General features: G+C 41.2%; 1 protein-coding gene across 1 annotated transcript in view; it reads right to left on the bottom strand.

Moving 5' to 3' along the window:
- Positions 1 to 26,224, bottom strand: part of LOC109431412 (scoloptoxin SSD14) — a 114,321-nt gene that overhangs the window by 6,486 nt on the left and 81,611 nt on the right. The window contains exons 2-3 of the mRNA XM_062845697.1: positions 18,760 to 19,563; positions 9,401 to 9,826 (exon numbers count right to left, since the gene is read on the bottom strand). Coding sequence (XP_062701681.1) covers positions 9,401 to 9,826; positions 18,760 to 19,563 — 1,230 coding nt within the window. The remainder of the gene's footprint in view (positions 1 to 9,400; positions 9,827 to 18,759; positions 19,564 to 26,224) is intronic.

Genomic DNA, 26,224 nt, shown 5'->3' with positions numbered 1-26,224 from the left:
AATCGTTTCATACTTTTTAGAGCAATCTTTAAAGGATACCTCTTTTTTCCTTTAAAGATCTTGCACATCTTGTTGTCCAAATTTGGCATGGGCAAACCTGATTTTATACCGCGCCCAGGATATTATGTTAGTGTGTTATGCATACCAAACCGTTTGATAGCATTTTGGACCGCACAGATACTAAACCTTCAAATTTTGTTAATTTTCTTAACGATAATCTTTTTTCAGTGCAGTACCTGGTCACAATACATTTTCTCTTCTCTTCCGTAAGCCCTCGTTTTGTTCGCTTGAGGTTAAACTTTAACTTTTAATGAAGGTTATTGTTTGTTTGCAACGTTAATAACATAACAACAACGCTAACAAATAAGACAAAGTCTTTTCATAGAGAGCCTCAAAAGTGTACTCATAATTAACGATACAGTCATTGCTACGAACTGAGCTTGACCAAATAAAAATAACTTATCAGAAAACACCCAAATTGTACCGTTTTGTTGAGCTGAGATATTGACGAATCAAATAAATTTTACAACAGTGCCATCTCGTAACGAAGTTTCCAACTAGTGATCAATTGAATATAAGGTTTATATTTTCGATTAGCAACTCTGCCGAAGACATGAACTACAAATTATTCATCATCCATACCAGCTGCTTTGTTGTTTTTGAGCTGATCCTCAGTGTGGGAGTTGGTTCGTATCCGTCCTCTTCACTATTCAGGTGCTCATCTCGCATAGTTGACGTTAGCGCCACTGTAGTTTTCAATACACTTTTGAAATTTTAGCAATGAATAATTCGTAATTCTAGATTTGTTTCCACGTTATCATCTAACTAAAGGTTAGATCTTATGTTATATTGATTAAAACTAGTCACATATAAGCAGATGCGTAAGATATTAGCTTGGGTATGCTGACTTTGCCAATGTTGGTGACGTCGACTATGCGAACATGGGCAGCATAGTGTATCATTGTACTTACCACACAATATACAAATTCATGCAATGGCAGGCAAAGGAAGCCCTTTAATGAATAACTGCAAAAGTGCTCAAAGACACTAAGTTGAAGCGAGGCAGGTCAAGTCCCAGTGGGGACGTAGAGCCATTAAGAAGAAGAAGAAGAGGGTGGGTCTGTTGTTTCCGCTTCTGTTTGTATTGCTTCAGTTTGTGTCGGGTTTGATGCTGTAGTATTACCGCCCGCGCTGAGTTCTTCCCCTACAAAATCCGCCATGCACTCCTCGTCGAACCGTTAGTTCCGTCGATTCCGTTCCACGTAGGTATCCGATGCAGCTCTCGATTGCGCTGTTAATAAAGGTTAATAGCTGTTTTGACTGTACTCCAGCAATCCTCCAGAAGAGCCACATCAAGCACACCCTTGTCCGACAACGCTGTCTCGAAACTCTGCGCCCATACAGTAGCGCCACTCGGATGTTTCAGTCGCTCTACATCGTACCGAGGTGGCCGTCGGTACCGTACATTATTAACCCTATTAGGATATTGGGATCAATATGACCCAGACAGACACGCTGATCAGTTACTTCGTTATCGTGGTGCGAAAAACCTATCAGGAGGGTTAGTGGGTGCAGTTTAGCCATGATCAGGTATTGCGAATCTTTTCTGAAATCCGCATACCGGCCAACAACTCGTGCGCCGACAGCCCAAGCGCCGGATTGCGCGCCATACAAAATGTAAATAAACAAGTGTCAAAATGGTTCGTGCCAAGAGCTCTATCTCTCTTAGGGTTCGGTTCCATTTTTTGTCATAAACATTGAACTTCCTTATGTCTGGAAATAATGTACAACAAAGATATTATTGACGGTAGCAACGCTTTTACTTCATTAAACCACTGATTAATAGTGATTTGGCTAGTGAAAAACTTGGCGCATAGGCAATCAGTGCGCAAATTGTGCGCTGGTTTGCGGATTCGAGTTAATCGTCGCAAAGTGCCCAACACACATTATACCCTGGCGCGCAACCTAGAGGTCGAAGAGAAACTTGTCGAAAAGCTAAAAATTCCCGAGAAGCTCAATAGTGATCAGAATCGTTGTTAGTGCCATGATAATTCCTGACGTCGATAATGTCGGAGAAGTGCAGTCCATCAATCATAACGTGGTCAATTTGCGATCCCATCTATTGTACTGATCTGCGTTAGTTGGTGGGTGCACAACTTCCCAATTGCTTGTCTAAATTTCTCCTTTTGGCCTTTAAATATTTTATTGTGATTTTTAATCGTGGCTTGGGCAGCGGTCGTATTCGAGTTCCAGCTACCGCGCAGCGCATCCTCATCATCATCAGTGCTTCGGAGTGAGGGCTGTGCAGGTTTATTATGTTGAAGTTGAAGAATCGGTCCTCAACCTGCATATTCTTTCGCAGATTGGTCACCAACCGATCACGCCCCTCCAAATGTTGCCCATCATAATAAACGGTGTTCCCAGCCTTCAGCAATGATACAGTCGTTCACAACTTGGATACTGTTCAGCACACCTCCAGCAGCGCTACGATATCGGCGTGTATGCGGGTACTCCGGATGAAGGTAAAAGATCTGCAGTTCCATGAACCATGCTTCCAATCGTAAGGCCATCGAAGTCAAAAACTTAGAATTTCGCGATCACGTATTATTATCCGTATTGTTAAGAATAGAAATTATTAAAATATAAATAATTCTTCAGAACAGTTGAAAAGTTTATAGAAAATTTGATATGATGCATAAGTATAAATAAAAAATGCATTGATCATTGAATTGCAAATGAATTCAAACGACCAAAAGTTTATACCTAAAATTTGAATTGCAAAAAGATTTGTTATTTTCTTTATTTTCACAATCTTGCAACGTTTAGAGCATTTTTTTTTCTGTTAATCACATGGTCTCAATCATAAACAGAATAGGTTGAAATATCTCCTAAACCGATATTTTCCCTAGGTTAACGCATATTTGATCAATTATTCGTATTTACCACAAATAACTGCAATAAAACAAACAATACATTTACAAAAAAGTAACATTTTATTACAAACAACTTAAGCTAGTAAAATATATTTGTGCTACCCGCTCGTCGAGGGTCGTACGTCGCCGAAAGCTTATCTTCTTTATCCCGGATGATCGCCGTCAGGGCAGCGAAACCAGCATCAGAAGCAGCTTGCTTGGCGACGTGGCCTCGCTCCACCAGTCCGTCGATGACATTCTGATCAAAGCCTTGCTCGTACTCCACCGACATGGGCGCCAGCTGGTGGTGGATTCGCTGGCTGTTGATGATTGTTTCGAGATCTTCGCCAAAATACAGATGGCGCACTAGGAGCAGAAATGTGGCCGTTGTGATTCGTGAACCACCGGCACTTCCGGCTATTATTCGCACATCCCCGTGCCGATCGGTTACGATCGTAGGGCACATCGACGAGAGGGGTCGTTTCCCTGGTACGATGTAGTTGGCAGGAGACGCTCGCAGACCGTACGAGTTCACTGTGCCGGGTGTTGAGAAATCGTCCATTTCGTCGTTCAGGATTATCCCAGTGGATTCAGAACGAATCATTGCACCCAAGCTGAAAAGAGATATTTTCTGATATTAGTCATTGAATGCAAAATGAAAGCTATAGATTGCTTTTCACTCCAAGGGGGGAGACGATTTGTAAATCTATTACAAGCACTGTATCTATGAGTGATCCAATAAGGACAAGGAAATATTACATATAAACGACGCGATATACTGTGACCAACAAAACTAAAGATTCGTTATATGCACTGGAAGGTCTCAGGAGAATTTAGAGGGGTCTCAGGGTTTCCAAGGGGCTCCAGGAAGGTTCCAGGAGGCCTTCGAAGGACAGGGAGTCTCAGGGGCGTTTCAAAGAGTCTCAAGGGCGTTCCAGGGCACCCCACGGGGTTACAGAGGCTACGAGAGATTTCTCAGGAGTATTTCAGTGGATCTCAGAGGCGTTTACGGGGTATCAGGGGCTACCGGGAGATCTCGAGGGCTTTCAGGGGGCCTCAGGGGTTTTTCAGGGAGTTTCACGGGAGTTTCTGGGATGTTTCACGGAGATCTGAGGTTTCCATGGTGTCTTAGTTCGTTCCAGGTAATCTCAGGGGCATTTCAGGGGTTTTGGGCGTTCCAGAGGGTTTCCAGAGAGGTTTTAGGGAAGCTTTAGGGGTATCAGGGGCGTTGCTGGGAGTCTCAGGGGTGTTTTAGGGGGGTGTCAGGTGCATTTCAGGATATCCCAGGCGCTTGTATGGAGGTACTTGGAGGTCTCAGGGGTGTTTCTTAGATGTCCGTAATTCCTTTGAAATATCCCCGAACGCCCTTAAACATATGCAATCCTTCCAGAAAAAAAACCTTTGAAATCCGTTAAAACGCTCCTGCAATGTCTTGAAACGTCTCAGAAACCTCCATCATCCCATTGAAATACCCCTGGAACCCTTTAAAACACGCTTAAAATCAGTGTAGATTGTGGGTTCCTGGAGAAATACCTAGATCAAATTCTTTAAATATTATCCTTAAAAAAATCTCGGAGAAATTCCAGACTTAACTTGTATAAGAATCCTCAAGGGAGCTTCTGATGAATAAGAAATGGAGAAATACTCAAATGGAATGGAATCTGGAGGAATTCGTCCAGGAATCCTTGAATGTCTTTTAAGAGGAATCTCCAGAAGAATCCCCAGTATGAGTTGCTGAATGAATTTTTAAACGGCATTCCTGAGGTAATTCATAGATGGGCTTCCTGAAGGGATCCCCAGACAAAGTTTCTGTAAAAATCTCCTCAAGGAATTTGTACAGGAATCCCCAGATAAAATTTTCTGACGAAATCCCCACATTGAAATCCTGGAGAAATCTTCGACATGATTTGTGGATTTTTGAAAAAGGAGAAATCCACAGAAGGAATTATTGGAGTAATTCCCAGAAGGAACACCAGTGAATTTGACACAGGGATGTCGAAGAAAATAAAAAAAAAAAAACAAATAAATGATTATTCGGATTTTTTTATGAATGTTTACGGATAATCGTTAACCCTCTACAGGAAACCTTAAATGATGTTCCATTTCGGAAACCTGGGGTCCATATGGACCACAAATTTGTTCTCCTGTATCTCATGGTCCTGACTTATTAGAAGATCGGTGTCTTCAGCAAAGTTGTTGGGTTGGTCAAGGACTAACAGATGCTGGACCGTTTAATTCGGAATTTCATATATATGTAGATGGCGCTAGTGAGCATGTAAGTGTTAACACAAAGAACAGACATCTAGGCTATAGAACAAATTTCATTCAGAAAGTTGTGTAAGGATTGGAATCTTCACTTGAGTAAGGTTGCAAACCAATACACGATGACAACACTAACGCCGCCAAACACCATATTGCCACAGTCAGTGGCGAAGTGAAACATTTCAAATGGTGAATTAAATTAGTATGAAAAATTAACCGATTGCAGCACCACGCTATTGCCACTTGTGTTGCCGATGAAATATTCCTTACACAAAATTCAGTTTGGACTTAGATGTCTGTTCTCTGTTGTGTTAAGTATTTGAGCACATTTAAATCAAAATCCTGACCACATAGAGGTTTGGTGTCTTCAGCAAAGTTGTTTATTAGGTAAAGTGTTTACTAATGATGGACCGTTTGTTTAAAACGGTTTAAACGTTTGATTCGGAATTTCACATAGCGCCACCTAGTGAGCATGTAAGTATTAATTATATGATCACATTTATATCAAGATCCTGATCACATGGAAATTTGGTGCCTTTGGCAAACTCGTTTATGGGGTCAAGTGTTACTAACCGTTTGTTTGAAAATTCCACACATAGATGGCGCAACTTATCGTGCAAATTTTATATTTTTTAGTAACTCAGGATCCTGAGTCTGAGCACCGAGAAAGATGATATCTCCGTTAAAGTTGTTGGGTAGGCCAATGACTTACAGATGATGTGCCGTTTTATTTACAACTCCACGTTAAGGTGGCGTTACTGAGCACGCATATTTCATATATCTCTTATATCGCAGGATTCTGATCACTTAGAAAGAGTCTTCGGAAAAGTTGTTACGTAGGGCAAACACTTTCAGACATTGGCCGTTAAATTTGGAAATTCGCCATACGTGGATAGCACTGGTGAGCGTGCAAATTGTATATGTCATATATCTGGGATTCTGTGCTCAAAGAAATATGGAGTCTTCGGCAAAGTTGTTGAGTAGATCAACGACTTACAGTTAATTAGCCGTATAATTCGGAACTTCACATGTAGGTGGCGGTTCCGAGCATGCAAATTGAATATCTCATATATCTCAGGGTTCATTGCCATACCTTTCAAATTTACCCATTTTGTTGAACTATGTAGTTACTTTTTGAGTCGTGGTTCACGCTGTACAACATAGTGACAATGAGTACAATTTATGTACGGATATATGTTTCTTCTGGCATGTAAGTCCAAACTAGCATCGTCAAACATACTGGATGGTGTGACATACTGTTTGAGCAACAGAGAGAGCGGCGCTGGAGTCGTAGTGGTAAGCGTGATTATCTTGCACCCCTATTCTACTCAACGCTCTCGTATTTTGTGATACAAAAATATCTGATCATGTCTTCCTTTGGATGTACAGCCGTAGGTGCTGGGCCATGTGTTGATGGGTTTGAAATGTGGAAGGCATGTGAGTGTGTGGATGTCTTCATGACCATCCGTGTTTGGGCTTAATACCAAATAGGCAGAAGTAAAACTATAACTGATGCCGAACATATTTTAGCTGACACAAACGTTTTGCAAAGACCAATATATTAGTTATTTATATACAAAATTTTTTGTCATTCGGTAGCAGTTTAATAAACTGTAATGAAATTAGAATTACTTTACTAGAAACACTCCAACTTTGAATCAACCAATCAAACCCAAAAAATGTACTAATTATAGCTAACTGGTTGGGAAACCAGTATTCAAAATTTGAGAGTTTTTGGTGCATTCATTAAAAAGTTACAGCTTGTTGACAATTTTCTAGCACATAATAAAAATTTGCAAGATCATGCAACTAGCCCTGCCTAGTGGCAGAAACTCGAATCAAACAATAATTAAAATGAAAGCCCTTGATCTACCACACAACTTTGCCGAAGACACCATATTTCCAAACAATCAGGATCCTGAGATATACCTATACAGTTTGAAATTTTCGCGAATTCCGAATAATACGTACCATCATCTGTAAGTCCTTTACCAATCAAACAACTTTGCCGAAGACACCAAAGCCACAGACAAACAGACATACCACTCAAATCGCAATCGTCGCACGATTTAACGGTCATTTTGAAAAGGCAGTGTGGTTCGGACTGTGCTCGCATGTGTCATGGTGGCGCTGCTGTGCCTACACCACCTCTCAATTTTCGAGAGAAATGAACGCGACGCCGATCAATGTTTACATAAAATGACTCAATCATGAACTTTCATTCATGTTTTATGAATGGGTAATGTCACGAGGGAGTCGTCACCTGCTAAATTGTTACATCGAACCGAGGGAAACCACACCTGCAAAAGAATGCTTCGGATTGAGCATTATAGAGGGTGCTAGTGAGATGCCAAACTATGATTTTGAAACAAATTTCTTCTAAGTGGTATGTCTGTTTGTCTGTGCCAAAGCTCCATGTAATCAGGTTTCTGAGATATATGGGATTGAAATTTCGTTACTGTTACATCTGTCTGTCTGTGATTTCTGTGATGTCAAAGACAAGTAGACGTAACACTGACAAAATTTCTATCTTTTTCTCAGAATCTTGTGCTATATGAAATATACAAATTAAATGCTCACTGACGCCACCAATGTGCAAAATCCAGAGTAAAACGACTCATCATTTATAAGTTTTTGCAACTTATTTGCAGAATCTTGAATTTTTCTAAATATCTGAATTCTGATGTGCAAATGATTTAAAATGTGTATGCTCACTAGCGACAGAGGTTCGAATCAAACGGTCCATTATCTGTAAATTCTTGACCTGCCAAACATCTTTGCTGAAGATAGTAGAGACGGTAAGAGAGTTATTAAGATCCTGGGATATTGGAAAAATGAAATTTGCATGCTCAGTAACGCCACCTATGTGTGGATTTTAGGAATCAAATTTTGCATCATCTGTTCTTGACCTATGAAACAACATTGCCGAACACAGCATCTTTTTATGTGATCAGGATCCTGAGATATATGAGATGTAAAATAAGCATGCTCACTAGCGCCACCTATGTATGGAATTTCTTATCAAACCTCCCATCATCTGGGAGTACTTGACCAACACAACAATTTTCTCAAAGACGTTATCTTTTTAAGTGATAAAGATCCAGTGATATATGAGATACAACATTTACATGTACACTAGCACCACCTAGTGGTGGAATTTTAAATCAATTGGTCCATTATCTGTAAGCGCTCGACTTACTGAGCAACTTTCCCGAAGACGTGACGCTTCTACAAGCTCTAGATCTTCCGATAATTTCATTTCAAGACATTATATAACTAAATTGCTAATGCCAAATAGCGCCATCTAGTGGGGAAATTTTGAATTAACCAGTTCACCGCCAGATGGCGTTTGACCTACCGAACAAATTTGACGAAGACATGAATATTCTAAAACAACAGAAAAAAAGATAGAGAATTCAATTTGGGGTCCAAATGGACCCCAGGTATACGACATCGCCCGGTTCAATTTTGACATGGAATAAAAATCGAACTACGCCATGAAATCAACTTTATTTTTGCGAATTGAAAAATTAAAGTCAATATGTTTTAGCAAACTTGTTTGCCATTACTCCAAAGTTGCCTAGGGTCCATTAGAGGGCTAATAGGGTCCGACGAGTTTGCTCTTCAACACTGTTTTGTTTAGTTTATCCTTCCACGGTGTCAGAATCTCGATTTTTATCGAAACTTCATGGACCTCTGATTTTTTTTTCGAAATTCAAGACCAACAATTGAAAAGGCCACAACAACATTTTGTAAACAAACATGTTTCTATCGACTTGAGGCCTTTTGAACTCCACCCACACACCTCACCACCACTTAACAGAAAGCGCAAACATCAAGCTTTCTGTTAATGGTGGTGAGATGCGTGGGTGGATCACAGAAGGCCCTAATTCGACAGAAACGTGTTTGCTTACGCAATGTTGATGTGGCCTTTTCAATTGTTGGTCTTGAATTGATTAGTATTTAGGCATTTGAATAGCCTAGAAGATATTTCTCAGCGAAAATGTTCCCATTCCTACATTTTAAGCGGAACGTATTTCAGTTTAATGGGTTCTGAAATAATCTCTTTTTAGGTGGCTATGGTGGATCTTCTATTTTGCCGGTCACTGTACTAATTGGGCTAACCTTTGTTTCAATATCAGTAGTTTTCAAAATTTATTATATAATCGTCTATTCTGAACCAGAAAAGGAATCCTCAACCGATAGTCCCCACTAACCATACTTACACATAGTTGATCGTACTGGTCGCAGCGACGGCGTCCCCATTGGGTGCCAGCACGGAAATGTGCGCTGTTCCGTGGTCCACCTCGTTGGCAAACTCAGCCCCGTAATGGTCATAGTTCGAGAAGGTCATATTGTCCAGGATACCATCGCGCACGAATGCAGCGTAGTTTTCGTTCGTCAGTTTTCGCAGCAACTCCTCCACACCCGGCACAAACGGTGGATCGCCCAGCTTGGTACGCAGACCGTATCCATGCTTGAACGCTTCCACAATTCGGTGCCACGTGAGGGGGTCGTCCCTGTCCAGCTGATCGTAACCGTCGATTATGTTGAGCATGTAGTTCAACACGTGTCCACTACCCGGTAGTGGCATGGAGTAGATCTGGTTGCCGTTTTTAAGTTTGGTTGTGGCTGGCGGTAGCCATCGCGGTCTGAAAAGGGTTAATATGTCAATTAAAATGGTACTGATATGTTCATTTTCAGTATGAGATGTAGCAAGCAGAAAGGTGATAAAAATATATCCTTTTTAAGTTTTTTTTTTTTTACCGATTTATCAAATTACATGCTTGGATGAGCATCGAGCCTTTCTCTACTTACTTACACTCTAATTTTTATAGCGATCTAGTGCCCCGACCGTTTCAACTTGCCCCGATGTCCATAAACTACGTAGACTACTTTGTGGTCATCTCAGCCCACTCCATCCCCCTAGGGGGCATCCAATTTAGTACGTCACGCTAAAATTAGGAATTTTTGACCCCCCTCCCCCTTCATAAGGGTTTTACCTATACTCAATACATTGCTTGTCATGGATTGTGATGGCCAAGACGAGAGGTGTAATGGCTCCTACAGAGCAATCTCCAGAGATGTTGGAGGGGATCATCTTGGGGCTTTTTCTGCGTCATGAACCTAGTCCTTGGCATCCTTTTGTCGATGTGAAACTTGCGGGGATAGCAAAGATCCTTAGTGTAGGTAAAGCCCCAGGTCCGGACGGAGTTCCGAACATGGCCTTAAAAGTAGCTATTGCAGAGGCTCCCGAGATGTTCAGGTCTGCTATGCAGAAATGCCTGGACGAGGAAGTTTTCCCAGAAGCATGGAAGATGCAGAGCCTGGTTCTATTGCCAAAGGCTGGGAAACCACCCGGAGACCCGTCGACATATAGACCAATATGCTTGATAGACAAGGCGGGGAAGGCGCTCGAAAAAAACATCCTCAATATAGTGTTGAGGTTCAGTACAGCTTCCGGAAGGGGAGGTCGACCGTAGACGCTATCTTATTGGTTATAAAAACCGCCGAGAAAGCACTTGAGCGTAAGAGAAGGGGGATTCGATACTGTGCAGTAGTGAATGTGGATGTAAGGAATGCGTTTAATAGCGCCAGCTGTTCTGCTATTGCCGATACGCTCTTGCGTCTGGGGATACCCGAGAACCTGTACAAGATTCTTCCAAGTTACTTCCAGAATCGAGTACTAGTTTACGACACAGAAGAGGATCGGAAGTGCTTTCACATAACCTCAGGAATCCCGCAAGGTTCCATCCTGGGTCCGGTGTTATGGAATGTCATGTATGACGAGGTGTTGAGGTTAGAACACATAGTGGGAGTGAAGATTGTCGGATTTGCCGACGACATTACGCTCGAAGTCTACGGTGAATCGATCGAGAAGGTGAAGTTGACTACCGACCACTCGATCAAGGTTGTGGAGGCGTGGATGCGGTCCAGGAAACTTGAGCTGGCTCACCACAAGACTGAGGTGACGGTTGTAAACAACCGGAAGTCGGAGCAGCAGGCGGAGATCAGTGTAGATAAGTGCACTATCCTGTCAAAGCGCTCCTTCCAAACACTTGGGTGTGATGATCAACGATAAGCTTACCTGCGGTAGCCACGTCGATTATGCCTGTAAAAGAGCCTCCACAGCTATTACGGCACTATCCCGGATGATGTCCAATAGCTCTGCGATGTACGCCAGTAAGCGCAAGCTTCTGGCTAGTGTTGCTACGTCCATACTTAGGTATGGCGGCCCGGCGTGGGGCACTGTGCTAAATACTGAATGCTACCGACGCAAGCTGGAAAGTACTTACAGGCTTATGTGCCTGAGGGTTGCGAGCGCGTTCCGTACCATGTCACACGACGCTCTCTGCGTCATTACTGGTATGCTGCCTATCGGCATCCTTATCAGTATGGACATGGAGTGCTTCAAAATGCGCGGCACAAGAGGCATACGCAGGACTGCCAGGATGGCCTCTATGGTCAAATGGCAGCGCGCGTGGGACAGTTCCATCAAAGGAAGGTCTACCGGCATCTACCGAGGGTAGATAGTTGGATTAATAGGCGCCATGGGGAAGTTACATTCCACCTGACACAGGTCCTTTCAGGCTATGGTTGCTTCCGACAGTATCTACACCGTTTTGGGCATGCGGATTCTCCCGAATGCCTAGTGTGCGCTGATTTAGAGGAAACGGCGGAATACGTTTTGTTCGTGTGTCCGCGTTTTCGCACAATACGTGAGCGCATGCTTGCCACAGGCGGAGAGGACAGGAGGACACCGTTCTCCAGAGGATGTGTAGGGATGAGTTTGATTGGAACGTCATTTCCACGGCTATTACCCTCATCGTCTGGGAGCTACAGAGGAGGAGGCGTGTGGACTCGGAGAACGGCTAGTTCAGATGCGGTACAAGTGGTGGTCCAGAGGTTCCGGGTCAGCTTCGTAGGTCATACCGGTGCCCTGCGGTCGAGATCGAGCCTTACAGCAATTAAGTGGCCGCGGAGAGTCCTGGTAGCGTTGCTGTCGTGGCATCGGTCTACTGGGTTGTATCCGCGCCCGCAGTTGGAAAGGGTTTCCCGGTAAGGGCCGGGCAGGTGGTGCATCTGATAGGGCCTGAAGGGTAGCGATACCCTTCCTTAACCCTCGAGCGATCGCGCTGTTGTATTTTGTGCAACACGTTGAAAAAATCTCGCATTTTGTACTCAGCGTTAGCGTGGTGCTGACCGTGGTGGCCAACCACGCGAGTTACGGAAGGTTAAGGCAGGTCAGATCGGGTTGCACGTTAGCATCAGTCCTTGTTGTCTGCTAAGCAGCTGGGCGCGGGTGGGGTTGACCCTGCCCGCCTTCCGAGGACAAAGGGAGTGGTGAGGACCACTCGGAAAACTGGCTAAGCGCCAGCATGCTACAGTGATGGACTCTCCAAAGCGAGTCATCGATGTTCGTTGCTGCAGGCTACGCAGCTAACCTTGAGGGTGCGATGTGCACTAGCCCCTCTCTGAAGGAATACCTTCTTGGTGGTTCCGGAGAGACGTAGGGTTTGGCGACCATAGGAATGCACACTCAAAACAGATTCGCGGGCTCGGCAAAATCGCGCACAGCCGTCTGCTCAGCAAAATCTTTATCTGGTATCTCAGCAAAAAGTGACGATTGTTAGCTGATTCTCAGCAAAACGATTGCCGACTATCAGCAATGAACTGTCAAAATTGCCGAGATCCCGGCAAAATGATTGCTTGCTGATTGCTCGGCTGTGCGAATCTCGGCAAAAGTTTGAAAAAATGCTGATTTCCCGGCAATCTGAATTAAGTGTGTGCGTTTAGTGGGTCGAGGAGAGAGTAGTCCTGGCTTTTACTTTTGTAGTAGAAGACGGCCTCAGCCCCACACTACCCTAACCTTCCTGTTCGGGTGTCTGTTGAGCAGATTCTCCCCCTATGGTTTAGAAGGAAAAAAGGGGGTAACGAATGAGAATAATGTTGCCAGAAGCCGGATGCTTATGTCGGGGATCCAAGGAAGCAAGAGCAGCCGAAAAACAAATCCATCGCAGAAAGAAAAAAGACCATTAGAAAAATGTGATTGCTCAGGTGCAAGAAAGTATGGAGCACAATGATATGCACAGGTTTTACAAAACTCTCAATGGCGTGCGGAGGAAAACAGCATCTTCTACCGTCATGTGCAACGACCGTGATGGAAACTTGCTGACAGATAAAACAATGGTGGCTGCCAGGTGGAAAGAGCACTTCGAGGCAGGGATGGCATTCCGCACTGAAAATGTGCACAGTGCAACTCATTTTCATATTAAAACAGTGCACACTTGCACTCACACTGAGGAGCATGCAATCTCTGCTTCGAGGAATTATTATAGAGCACGTGCTACGGCCAATATAGAGCACGTGAGTTCTATGGTAGCTTTATATCAGCACGTAAGGCGCATACTAGTACCTAGTGGTTACTTGAGTGTGCGAATTAGAGAAGAAAATCACTACTCATTTACAGCGTACAAAATATTGTCCGGAATCGTGTTTAACAGGCTGAGTTTGATTGAATATCAGGCAGGTTTTCGAGAGGATCAACGATGGATCAGATGTTCACTTTGTGGTAGTATAGTTTGCAGACTTATCATCTGTTTTTTGATTACGAGTTATGGCCAGAGATGGAAACACTCCCATAGTGAATCAACTCGCGAGTGTAAAAGCAACAAACGGTTTACTCACTGTGCCGAGAGTAAGCCGTGTGTGAGTTTATTCGCATCCGCTTGCTTCACGAGTATGAAGCAAAATAAAAACACTCATGGAGTTTTATTCGCGAAGAACAAGCGGAGATGCGGGAATTGCACTTTAGTGCGATTTTAATAGCAAAACAAATAATTATCCATCAGATAGTAGTGTTTTGTGCTTTATTGTTCCTGAAAAGTTAATCTGTCGGCCGTGTAACTTCGTTTTTTCACAAAATTGAAAAATGTTCAGAGCTGCTTCGCGAATCAATCACGATTGGGACCAGCTTCGTTAGCTCGCGAGTGAAGGAAGTGCGAATATATTCTGGCTTCTGTTGTTCACGAGTAGGATAGCTTTGCGTTTGTGTCTACTCAGCTGCATTCCTCACTGTTTTCCATCACTGGTTATGGCAGATAATGATCGAACATGGTTTTCCGGCGAAGCTGATTAGACAGATTCGTGCGACGCGTGACGGATCAAAATCAAATGTTCGGGTTGCGGATGAAATTTCGTCATCGATCATAACATTAGAAGGACTGAAGCAGGGCGATTCTCTTACGAACCTACTGTTCAACATAGCTCTGGAAGGAGCGATAATGAGAGCTGGTGTGCAAAGGAGCGCAATCATTCTCATGCGGTTGCGTTTGTTTATCTTGCTACTCAAATGACGTGCGATAATGATGTCACATGCGAGATGAAAAGACGGATTGCGGCTGTGAATCGAGCCTTTTTCGGCCTGCGAAATCAGCTGAAGTCTCATTGGTTGCAAACAAACCTCACGTTGTACAAGACTCTGATTTATCCGGTCGCTTTATACGGCCGTAAATCGGGGGCGTTGCTGCGAACAATACTCGGCACGAAACTGGAGAATGGCATACTGGCGGCAACATGTAGCAGGTAGCATGAACTGAATTGTACCAAGTACATATATAAAGAGATTGATATAGTGAAGCGAATAAAACAAGGGCAGGTTGCGGTAGGCTGGGCATATAGCTAGCATGCTGAAGGAACGACAAGCTAAAACCATATTCAGCAGAGGACCAGAAATAGGCCGTTGGCTTGTTACAGTTGTGGAGGACATAAGGACTCTAAATGTGGAAGCGATTGGCCCAGAACCGAGATTGTGGAGGAAAATGTTTCATTCGGCCAAGACTCTCCGCTATGGGTTGTAAACCTATCAAGTATCAAGTAAATAAGCTTTCCATCTCCATCATTTCATGAAGCCTTGATAAGGCCTACGAATAGTGTCCAAAACAAAATGCCAAAATAGTCATCGAAAGCAAAGCAAAGCAAAGCAAAGATAACCGTACACATCGTAGTTGTGTGTGATTGACCAGAACAATCGAAGTTGCACAGAGAGCCAATGAATGTGAAAGCTTGGGACTATCTAACCATTCTCAATGTGCACAATTCGAGAGTTCAGCTATTTAAAGTCAATAACGGCGCTGGCCACGTCCTTACGGTCATCAGGAAAGGGAAGGAATGTTAGTTCGACAACCGTTGCTACTAGAAACCGTGGAATCCACAGCATCCCCACAGTTGTCACGGGAAGGAATGGTGGTTAGTAGAGTAGGGTAAGGTGTGGATCTAGGAGTCACCTCTGTTAGGTGATATGATCCACTAGTTATATGGAAATACACGTCGCGGTCTTCATCACGATTATGATTCATTTGATCACGATGACCACTGATCCCGGATTTCGTGCTCGCGTTTCCATCGCCCTACCGTGGAAACCGACTCACAGTGGGATCATTCTGAAAAAAGACGATCAAAACCTCTAAGAGCCGTTAGATGACATTTTAGCATATAGGTGTCTTTGGAAGATATGTTCAGAAAAATCTTCTCTATTTTTATGCATATTCACTGTATGGTAAAACTGTAGGGTGAACCCGAGCAAAAAAATATTTTTTCAAAATATTTTTTTAGAGGGTATATGTCTTCAGCAAAGTTGTAGAACAAGTAATTTCAAGTAACTTTGCTGAACACACCATATAGCTTGGACTTCAGTTTTAGGGAGAAAATATGAAAGTTTAAAAAACAACCTCAAAATCAGTTATTTGAACTTTTCCATGATTATATCGTAAAATTTCAACGTGATATATTCTACAACTTTGTAGGTACTACTGGAATACACTATCTTGACAAAGACACCAACTCTGTAAAATTGAAAATTGCTCCAGTAAACCATTTTTTTTGAAAATTTTTCATTATTTTCACTATTGAATATTTTTTGAATAGGCACTTTTTGGCAGCCGTGCTATCAAAATTTCAATGCTTTATCATGTCCAGAATAGAACAAAAGTGACTTAACAATCGGGTCTGATAAGGCACTTTGATTTCTGATGCTATTTTAATAGTCATTTTTCAAAGAAAATATTCACAAATTTCATACAAATCATTTTATGCAAACTGAAAACTCACGAAAACTTTTCGACATTAATATTTGTTAAACAAAATAGTATTCTTGTTGAAATAGTCTACAGTTCTAACACTGTGGTTGACTTTACCCGGCAAAAAATATCACTTTTTAAATTTTTAGATGAGTTAAAAACTCACTTTTGAATATTTTTTAAGTAGGCACTTTTTGGCAGCCGTGCTGTCAAAATTTTTATGGTTCATTATGTCCAGAATAGACCAAAATTGACTTAACAATCGGGTCTGATAAGGCACTTTGAAATCTGAAGCTTTTTTAATAGTAATTTTCAAAGAAAATATTCACAAGTCTCATACAACCTTTCGATATTATTTTTAGCTCATCCAAGTAGTAATTCTGAATAAAAAAAACAAGTTAAATAAATGTAGACTCTTTCAATTGTTAGTGTCAATTTTTTCGAACTACAAATTTTAAAAGAGGGAAAAGCCTCTTTGAGTGATTTCCTCATCTACGAAATCTTTCTGAAAAAGGCACAAAACCTTTTTATCTTTTCAAAAAAATCGTTATAATATAAACTTAAAACTAAAGGCTCCTCCGGAAAAGTATCCATAATCGAGCCGTGATCTCGATGCGGATTTATCAAGGGATGAACCAAGGTAATATGTCTATGACGAAGGAATTTTGAAAATCATGGACAGGAATCGACCTAACGGACGCAGTTCTTGAAAACTGGAAAAAATAATTTTAAAGAGTATCAAACAGCATAACCAATTTCAATAAAATATCTGTGAAGAATTTTCATCATGACGTAAGATTTACAACCTAGAATATCTCTAACAGATACTGGCTATTTTAATGTGATGTAACAATGTTTCACTCGTTTTATTTTATTTTTTTTTATTTTCAGCACAAAACTTGTAGAGGCATTCATTATATTATCGCCTTTTTAGTTTTTTAACCGAAGTTATAATGTTAACATAGCAAATGAAAAAAAAAATGTTATCATTGTTTTAGTTGATTGATTAATGTACTGCCCCTACTCGCATAACTGTCCCACATGAATAGGAATCCCAGCAAAGATGGGACTGTTATGCGAGTGGGGGCAGTGTATATATTTTAACATAAACAAAAGCATTGGGAATTACAATAAAAAATTAGATAAAAAACACAGTTTTTAATTAGTATTAAAAACTCATCTAAAAATTTAAAAAGCGATATTTTTTGTCGTATATTTAATGTAAAGTCAACCACAGTGTTAGAAATGTAGACTATTTCAACAAGAATACTGTTTGGATTAACAAATATTAATGTCGAAAAGTTTTCGTGAGTTTTCAGTTTGTATTATGATTTGTATGAAATTTGTGAATATTTTCTTTGAAAAATGACTATTAAAATAGCATCAGAAATCAAAGTGCCTTATCAGACCCGATTGTTAAGTCACTTTTGGTCTATTCTGGACATGATAAAACATTGAAATTTTAATAGCACGGCTGCCAAAAAGTGCCTATTCAAAAAATATTCAATAGTGAAAATAGTGAAAAATTTTCAAAAAAAATGGTTTACTGGAGCAATTTTCAATTTTATAGAGTTGGTGTCTTCAGCAAGATAGTGTATTCCAGTAGTATCTACAAATTTGTAGAATATATCACGTTGAAATTTTACGATATAATCATGGAAAAGTTCAAATAACTGATTTTGAGGTTGTTTTTTAAACTTTCATATTTTCTCCCTAAAACTGAAGTCCAAGCTATATGGTGTGTTCAGCAAAGTTACTTGAAATTACTTGTTCTACAACTTTGCTGAAGACATCTACCCTCTAAAAAAATATTTTGAAAAAATATTTTTTTGCTCGGGTTCACCCTACAGTTTTACCATACAGTGAATATGCATAAAAATAGAGAAGATTTTTCTGAACATATCTTCCAAAGACACCTATATGCTAAAATGTCATCAAACGGCTCTTAGAGGTTTTGATCGTCTTTTTTCAGAATGATCCCACTGTGCGACTGATCTACGATTATTGTAGCGCGATTCTGAACCCGGATTTTTCACTCGCACTTCCATTGCCCTACCGAGAAAACCGACTGACCAACGAATATTGTAGCGCGATTCTGATCCCGGATTTTTCACTCGCACTTCCATCACTCTTACCTGAAAATTGTCAGCCATTCGAAAATTCTCAAGCTAATCTGATTCCGCATTCCACACTCGCGCTTGCATGGCTCTACCGAGAAAACCGACTGACCCAAAATGCCAAAATAGTCATCGAAGATGCAAATGTCCACAACGGCAGATAAATTTCAATCGACCTGTCATTGATCGATAATGGTCTTCCCATAAACTCTCCAACTATCGTCAATTTGCCTCAAACATACGATTCAAGACATTTGCTATATAGCAAAACAAAGCGCTGTAGCGAAAATTGGCACATCTTCTGAAAAAGTTTAAATAGCGCAAAATAATCTGATCACCTTTTTGCTTTTATATTCTTAAATGTTTTCAAAACGATTGCTATATACTTACTCATAATTGTAAAAGTCTTCTTCCGTCAGAATACTGCCAAATAGTTTGAGATCGCGCATCAGTTTTGGTAGCAGTGTACCATTACGACTATACAGAGCGTCCGCTCCTTCGTTTGCAATTATTTCTAAACTATCAGCTAGAGCAAGTCTTTTGATTCGGTCGCCCTCACGCCAGGTTTGATTGGTCTCCGGGTCGATCAATATTTCGCGTAGCGATGGAATGCTGTAGATTTTTGCTTGGCGTGGTTTAATAATGCGATCCAGATACCCGGACACTAAATGTCCCTCTCTGCAGAGGTCGATCGTTGGTTGAATCAACGTTTTCCAGTCCAGCTTGCCATACCTCTGGTGCATGGTCCAGTAACCTTTAATTTCGCCAGGGACTGCCACAGAGAGGCCTCCCTCGACGGCAGCGTTACCGTTGTTAACGTACATATTCTGTGTAGCGGCTGCCGGTGCCGTTTCTCGTGCATCTAGCGTTTGGACTGTTCCCGTGCTTCGATCATAGATCGTAGCGAAGAAACCTCCACCGATGCCGGCGCTTTGTGGACATGTTACCCCCTCGCAGAACAATACTGCAATGGCTGCATCAACGGCGGACCCATTGAGCATCAGGATCTGGGTACCGATTTCAGCGCATTCTACTCCGTTCGAAGTAACGGCAGCTCCAGTTAGAATTCGCGCTTCATCGCTGACCCCGTTCTTTCTGTCTTTGAGACCAAAGTATAATCCCAATGCTGTGGCCAGTACTACAATGGCCGCACATCCTGAAATAATCAGCAACCTCCGTTTGTCGATGTGTATTCTGGAAAGGGTTTAAAAGTTACGGTTATATTGAAACCTCTGATTGATTCGCACCGAAGGCCGCATATTGAGAGACGGGTGTCGCTGCTTTATTACTGCGACAAATTTGCAAGCAGTCTTTTCAATATGTTGCCTTCGGAAATGAATGAATACGTACACCACAAAAGCCACACCGCAATAACCACACACCGAACGTATTCACCGTGATCAGGTGGATAAACCACCGACCGAGTTGATATGAAGCACATGATTCTCTGATGGTTGGGTGCATGATGTTGTTTAGTGTTGTGTCGAACTCTCTGCCGTAGTTTCACGATGCCGAAATATTTGATATCACTTTTTGAACGAACTGTGCACTGTGTTCAATGGGGTGTGGGACCACTTCGGCTGTTGGTCCTATTTTGGGCAATTTTTGCTTATAACTGTGGCAATTGAATATTAATTGACTTGAATAGTAATACACGACTAAATACTGTACGTATTTTACGTTTGTATAAAAAAGCCAATTAGTATAACATTGACTGAGTTATAAGCGAAAATTGTCCAAAATAGGACCCTTTGCCAAAGTAGTCTCACATCCTATGTATTAAGTTGCGAAGCATTTCGAGTGTTGTCCTGTATTGTTTGATTATATCTATGTACACTCTTAGAATTTGATATAGTTTTTTATGTGCGTTAGTAAAGCAATTTATACATTTTTAGTTCATAGGGATACAATGATATACTCATTTTGGCAATAAACTTTTTTGGCAAACGGCCTTACCATTCTTGAAAAAAAATCTCCAAGTTTCCCAATTAATATATGCATAAACGTCACCTAAGTGGAGCGTTTTTTAACTTGTGAATAATTCTTATTTACAATAATAATAAAGCAAAAAAGTATTTTTACTGATATTGGCAACACTCAATTTTGGCAATTACATAAATTTTTCCCATGTGGCACGAAGAAGGTTAAATAATCCTGGTGTTCGATTTGAATAGGTCGATCTGCATACGACCTATTCAAATCGAACGCCACAATTGTGCAGTAGTTCAATATAAGTTCAATTCATTATCATAATCAACTTTTCGGCCCTGAACCTGACGTATTTTGCGTACTCAAATTGTGCTGTTCATTTAGCTCTATTTCATTAAATATTTACCGTAAACCGGGGTCAAATTGATCTCCGGGTCGAAATTGATCAGACGTTTTTCTATTGGATAAAGTATACTTCAAATAGTTTTGATGCAAATATCGTTTAGTATCTGTTTCCAACAGCACAATAAATAAAAAGAAACTATGTAAAATATGCTCAACCTAACTGAACAACGTCTGATCAATTTCGACCCGAAGATCAATTTGACCCCGGTTTACGGTACCTGGTTTTGATGAAAATTTGACAGAACAGCCGGAAATTACCATCGTTTATTAGAATGCATCGGTTGGTCAAGTTGGATGACTAATTCCGGAAATCCTGAAGGAATCGTAACTAATTTCTGTAAAAACTTCTACAGAAGTTCCCGGATAAATCCCTTGAGTTATTGCTGAATCCCTATGGCAATATCCGAAGAAATCACTGGAGGCATCCCTAGAAGGATTATTCCCCAGAGTAATTCCTAGAAGAATCATTCGAGGAATACCTATTACAGTCTCTAAAGAAATCACTGCTAGAATTCGAGATAAAAAAATCCTTAACAAGAATGCCTGAGAAAAGTGCTGGGGGAATATCTGGAGTAATGTTTAGACAACACCCAGGACAAATGGCTTGCGAAACTCAGGCATGAGTTCTAGGTGAATCTCCAGCGAAAAAATTTAGAAGAACATCAGCAGGAATGCCGGAAGAATTCATAAGAAAAATTTCTGAAGGAACATCAAAATATATTCCTGTATGAATACCAAGAGAAAATCCTGGAAAATCTCTGGGAAAATTCCTTGATAAATCCCTGGATAAATTCGCGGAGTAATTCTGGGAGGAGTTATTGTAGAAATCCCTTCAGAAATCCCCGAAAGAGTTCCTGTTGAAATTTCTAGAAAAATGCTGCAGGAATATCAGCCTGAATTTCTGAAGGCATTCCTACAGGAGATCCTGAAGATTTCTCAAGCAAAACCTCTGGAGGTATCAAAGGAGAAATGCGTAAAAAACTATTTGGAAAATATTTGAAGGTATGCTAAATCCAGGAAAAAATCCTGGATGAAGTCCCATCATCAATATTAATTCTCACCCATTACGTATCTTTATTTGGAAGTTTTTTTTTTTCGTTGTGTAGTGTAGGTATCGCTTTTAGTATCGCTAATTCGGATCTAGCACTGCGCCCTCTGGTCGCACGAATCCACCTTACCAGGTGTGACGTAATCGCGTGTGTTACGAGTTTTTTTTTTCAACTCATCTGACCCTTGATACCATGGTATCAGGAGCTGGTGAAGATTTTTCACCTTCTGAAGGACCCCGCGTCTCCACCGGTGTAAGCAGGCGAGTAGACTTTAAGTGAGTGAAGTGACGAACCCGATATATTGTGAACCGTCCGCCCCCCTTGAACATGAAGTGGGTTTTTCAATTACGTGCTACCAGATAGTGTTTCCCCTTCCATTCCGTTTCCCTCCGACCGCATGGCATTCGGGATCGTATGGCAGGAGCTTTCCAAGCTACATGGATCCTAGGAACGTGTTCGGAGCTGTTACCACATCCCAAGTAACACACTTGTCACCGAAGAGTCACGGCGGCGCAGGTTTTTGTTGCGCAGAAGTTACTGTGACTTACTTCTAGCAAGTAAGTGTTAATTTGTTAGAAGTAAGTCACAGTGACTTATGCGCAACAAAAACCTGCGCCGCCGTGACTCTTCGGTGACTAGTGTGTTACTTGGGATTGCTCTTAACAGGCAAAGACAGACGTAATCTACCGATCGAACCTTTCATTATCGCCAAAACCATTGATGATTGTGCAGAACCAATCAAAGATGCGCAATCCCAGGCAATCTCCCGCGCTAGCCCTGACTATAGACGTCAAAAGAACACAATAATTTCGCCTCACCTTCCTCTTCCTCAGCAATCAACTGGATGCCTCTCCTTGAAATCTCGATTGGCGAATTATGTATCCAAACCATTAACATCGGTCCAAAAAGTGAAAACATCAGGTTCCCTTATATATACCCCAGAAATTTCCCGTACTGGCCCTGACGATAGACGACTACATTCCTATGGCGGTAGCCAGTACGTAAGCCTTGCCACTCCAGGCAAGTATTCTCAACCATATATCAAGAGATCAAAATACTTCTGCAAATACTCGGACGCCGGTACAGCAAAGCTCCACCGACAGTATTGTCGATCCACCCGATCCAATCGTTTCGCTTATCGATCCAACAACATCAACTGCGAATGATTCAAAAATAGCGACACTTCTATTTCCTATAACTATAGCTTCGGAATGGGGTCCGTACACCCCAGGCGATCTCCCACACTAGCCCTGACCATAGGCGACTCCATTCCTATGGCGGCAGTTGGTGCGGGAATCAGGAATAAATTAAAAAAAAAAAAACATTGATGCAGGAGCAAACGGCATTGCGTGCTGTAATATCGGAGAGAGACCATCTCCCACACCGGCCCTGATCATATGTAGATGACCCCATTCCTATGGCGGCAGCTGGTGCGGGGACCTTGCCACCCCAGGCAACTACCCAAAATATTCAACCAAGCGAACGAGTAGCACTCCCACCTTCATAATACCCAACAGAAGAACACCGTCAATCCGTGGTGTAGAACATCGAAGAGCTATCAACCTCTACTGATCACACGCACAACCACAACGACATCTTCGCTCTTCAGTGGAATGTCTGCAGTGTGTGACAAAACTACCCCGAGTCCCGTAAAATAGTTGATGAACAACTTCTGATAATTATCTGCTTGCAGGAAATGATGACGAGAAGAACCGATCATCTCGTTAACAACAACTACGGTAATGGTATTACCGGTCTCGGGATTCGTAAAGACGTTCCGTAAAGACGATCGACAACAACTCAGGCCTACACTGCCGTGAATCGCATATTTGTCCCATTTGCATAGGAAATCCAGCAAAGATGAGACTGATATGCGATTCACGGCAGTACACGTCAGTATAGGCGGGATATAAATACCTTGGAACGTTACGGTTGTATCTATCAACGTACAACATAACCTTAACAAGCAGGAGCTGACTGGTAAGTTAAACCATCTGTTACTAACACTCGAACCACCATTCCATTTCTGTTCTGCGGGGACTTCAATGCTCATGACGTTTGGGGCAGCAAAATATCAAACTATAGAGGCAACTCATCAACATCCGATCTGAGGTACAACTTTAACCGCTTAAATAGTAAAAAACGATCAAAGGAACTTGGCTTATCATCGGCGGGAAGCACTGCACTAATCCAGCAGAAATTTCAGACCGATTCGCGTGAATTGTTCGCTGCAAATTCCGAAACAGCCAGTTATCCCGAAGAATTTCTAAGAAGAGAGCTGCAATTTGAAGGAACCACAATTAAACTGGAAGGCAACGAAGAATCTCAACTCAACGATGATTCTTCCATCCAGGAACTATTCCGTGCCTTTATGGTAAGTTTCCAGTTCCCAAGTAGAGCGCTCAAGTAAAATTCCTCCTTTTTCCGTAAGTAATTTTGACATTTGTTTAACCGACAGCATTTTTACGAAACGATGCTGTAAGAAGGATGTGAAGAAAAGGGCACTGCATACGGCGGTTGCTAGATAAATTGTTCGTTGTTCGTGACCTTGTTGTTTACGATTTGGACTTAGAGAAATTTTGTTCGTTTCCTCAGGAAGTGTGATTGAAATTTAAATTTAATTTTTGCGCGCGTATGGGGAAAATCCAGATAGTGAGATTTCAACGCCACGGTGTCAAAATCTCGATTTTTATCGAACTTTCATGTACCTCGGATTTTTCTTCGGAAATTGTTAGTATTTGGGCTATATATTCATAATCGGAAGACGAGAAAATATTTTATCGGTGAAAATTTTCCCATACATTTTGTATAGGACGTTTTTTGGTTAAAATCAGTATTTAATTAATTTTAGTATGGAAAATAGCCAAAAACTTAGATAAATCAAAATTTCCCCGATGGAATATTTTAAAACTTTCCAATTATAAAGTATAGCCAAAATGCTGACTTTCTGTGAAGAAAGATCCGAGGTACATGGAAGTTCGATAATAATCGAAATTTTGACACCGTGCAACGAAGTTCCAAGGGAAATGCTAATGAGAGACGCTGGGATTCTGAGGGAACTTTTAAAGGGTGTGTGAAGAATTAGCCTAAGTTAATATTCACAAATAAAAAGAAATTTAAAAAAAAATCTTTTAATGGTATTACAGCGAGAACTATGGTTGGATACTAATTATAAATTCTGCAATATTGGAGTTTGGACTACGGTGGGAGGAATTCGGCTGGGACTCTGACGGTTACCTTGTGGAGTTTTAGATGATATACGAGGTAGGACAAAGCTTCACGGGGAATTTAATGAAGAACCACGAAAGATTCTTTGTGATGAATCTTTTGGCATTCCGTACGAAGGTTTTTCTTTGGGGTTTCACAGAAAGTCCTCTTGAATTTCTTCCAGATGTTCCACCGAAAAATCCACCTGAAGTTCGCAGGGGATTCTTATAAAATGTCTCTGAGATTTTCATTAGAAGTTCTACAAAAAATCCCCCCGTGAGTTTCTTCTAATTCAGGATTTATTTATTTTGTTTTTTTTTTTATTTTGGGTTCTTCTAGGAGTTTCTTCAGGGTTTTCTCCAGAGGTGTTTTCTATGATTCTACCAGGAGTTTTTTCGAACTATTCTACAATAATTTCATCAGGGATTTCTCCAATAATTTATCCAGGATATCCTTCCGGGATTCCTCCAAGAAATTCTGCTGGGATTCGTTGCAGATTACATAATTTGGAATTCATTCTGGAAGTTTCTTAAATTTTGCTCATGGAAGTACTCCAGAAGTTTTTTTTATTCTTTATGGAAGTACTCCAAGGTAGTACTTCTTAAGGAATTTCTCCAGCAGTTTTGCAGGGAATATCTACACGAGCGATTTCAGAGATTCTTTCAATAGTTTCTTCCCCGATAAAAATCTGAAGACATTCCAAAAGGTTCTGGAGAAATCATAAAAAAAACTCGTGAAAGAATCCCTGAAAGAACTTCTAGAATAATTTCATATGAATCTTCTGGAGGAATCTCGGAAGGAATTTCTAGAGAATTCCATGAAGGAACCTCTGAAGGAATCCCGTATGGAGTTACACGAGTAATCCTGGAGAGAACTCCTGGAAGTTCTGAACAAATCCTAAACAAATTGCTGGAATAATATCTGAGGGAACTCCCTTAGGTATCCCAAAAAGAACTCCTGGAGCAATCCTGAATTAATTTCGAGAGAGATCTAGGATGGAATTTCTGGAGGAATCCCAAGCAGAAATTCTGAGGGAATCCCAGAGCGATTCTCGTAGGGATCTCGGAACGAATTATTGGAGTTCAGAAAGATTTTATAATAAAATGGTAAATGACTAATTTTTTACCAGGAATAGTGTATTACGTAAAGCTAATACTATACAAATTTCATCAAAATCGGATGAATATTGGTGGAGATATCGTTGAAACAAGAACTTTGCCATTTGAGAAGTTTCTTCACCGTTATAGCTCTAGATTCAAAAATAC

This window comes from Aedes albopictus, chromosome 1 (assembly GCF_035046485.1).
Source record: "Aedes albopictus strain Foshan chromosome 1, AalbF5, whole genome shotgun sequence".
NCBI lineage: Eukaryota > Metazoa > Arthropoda > Insecta > Diptera > Culicidae > Aedes > Aedes albopictus.
The sequence above is the reverse complement of the archived record's forward strand: the minus strand, read 5'-3'. Positions and strand labels throughout refer to the sequence as shown.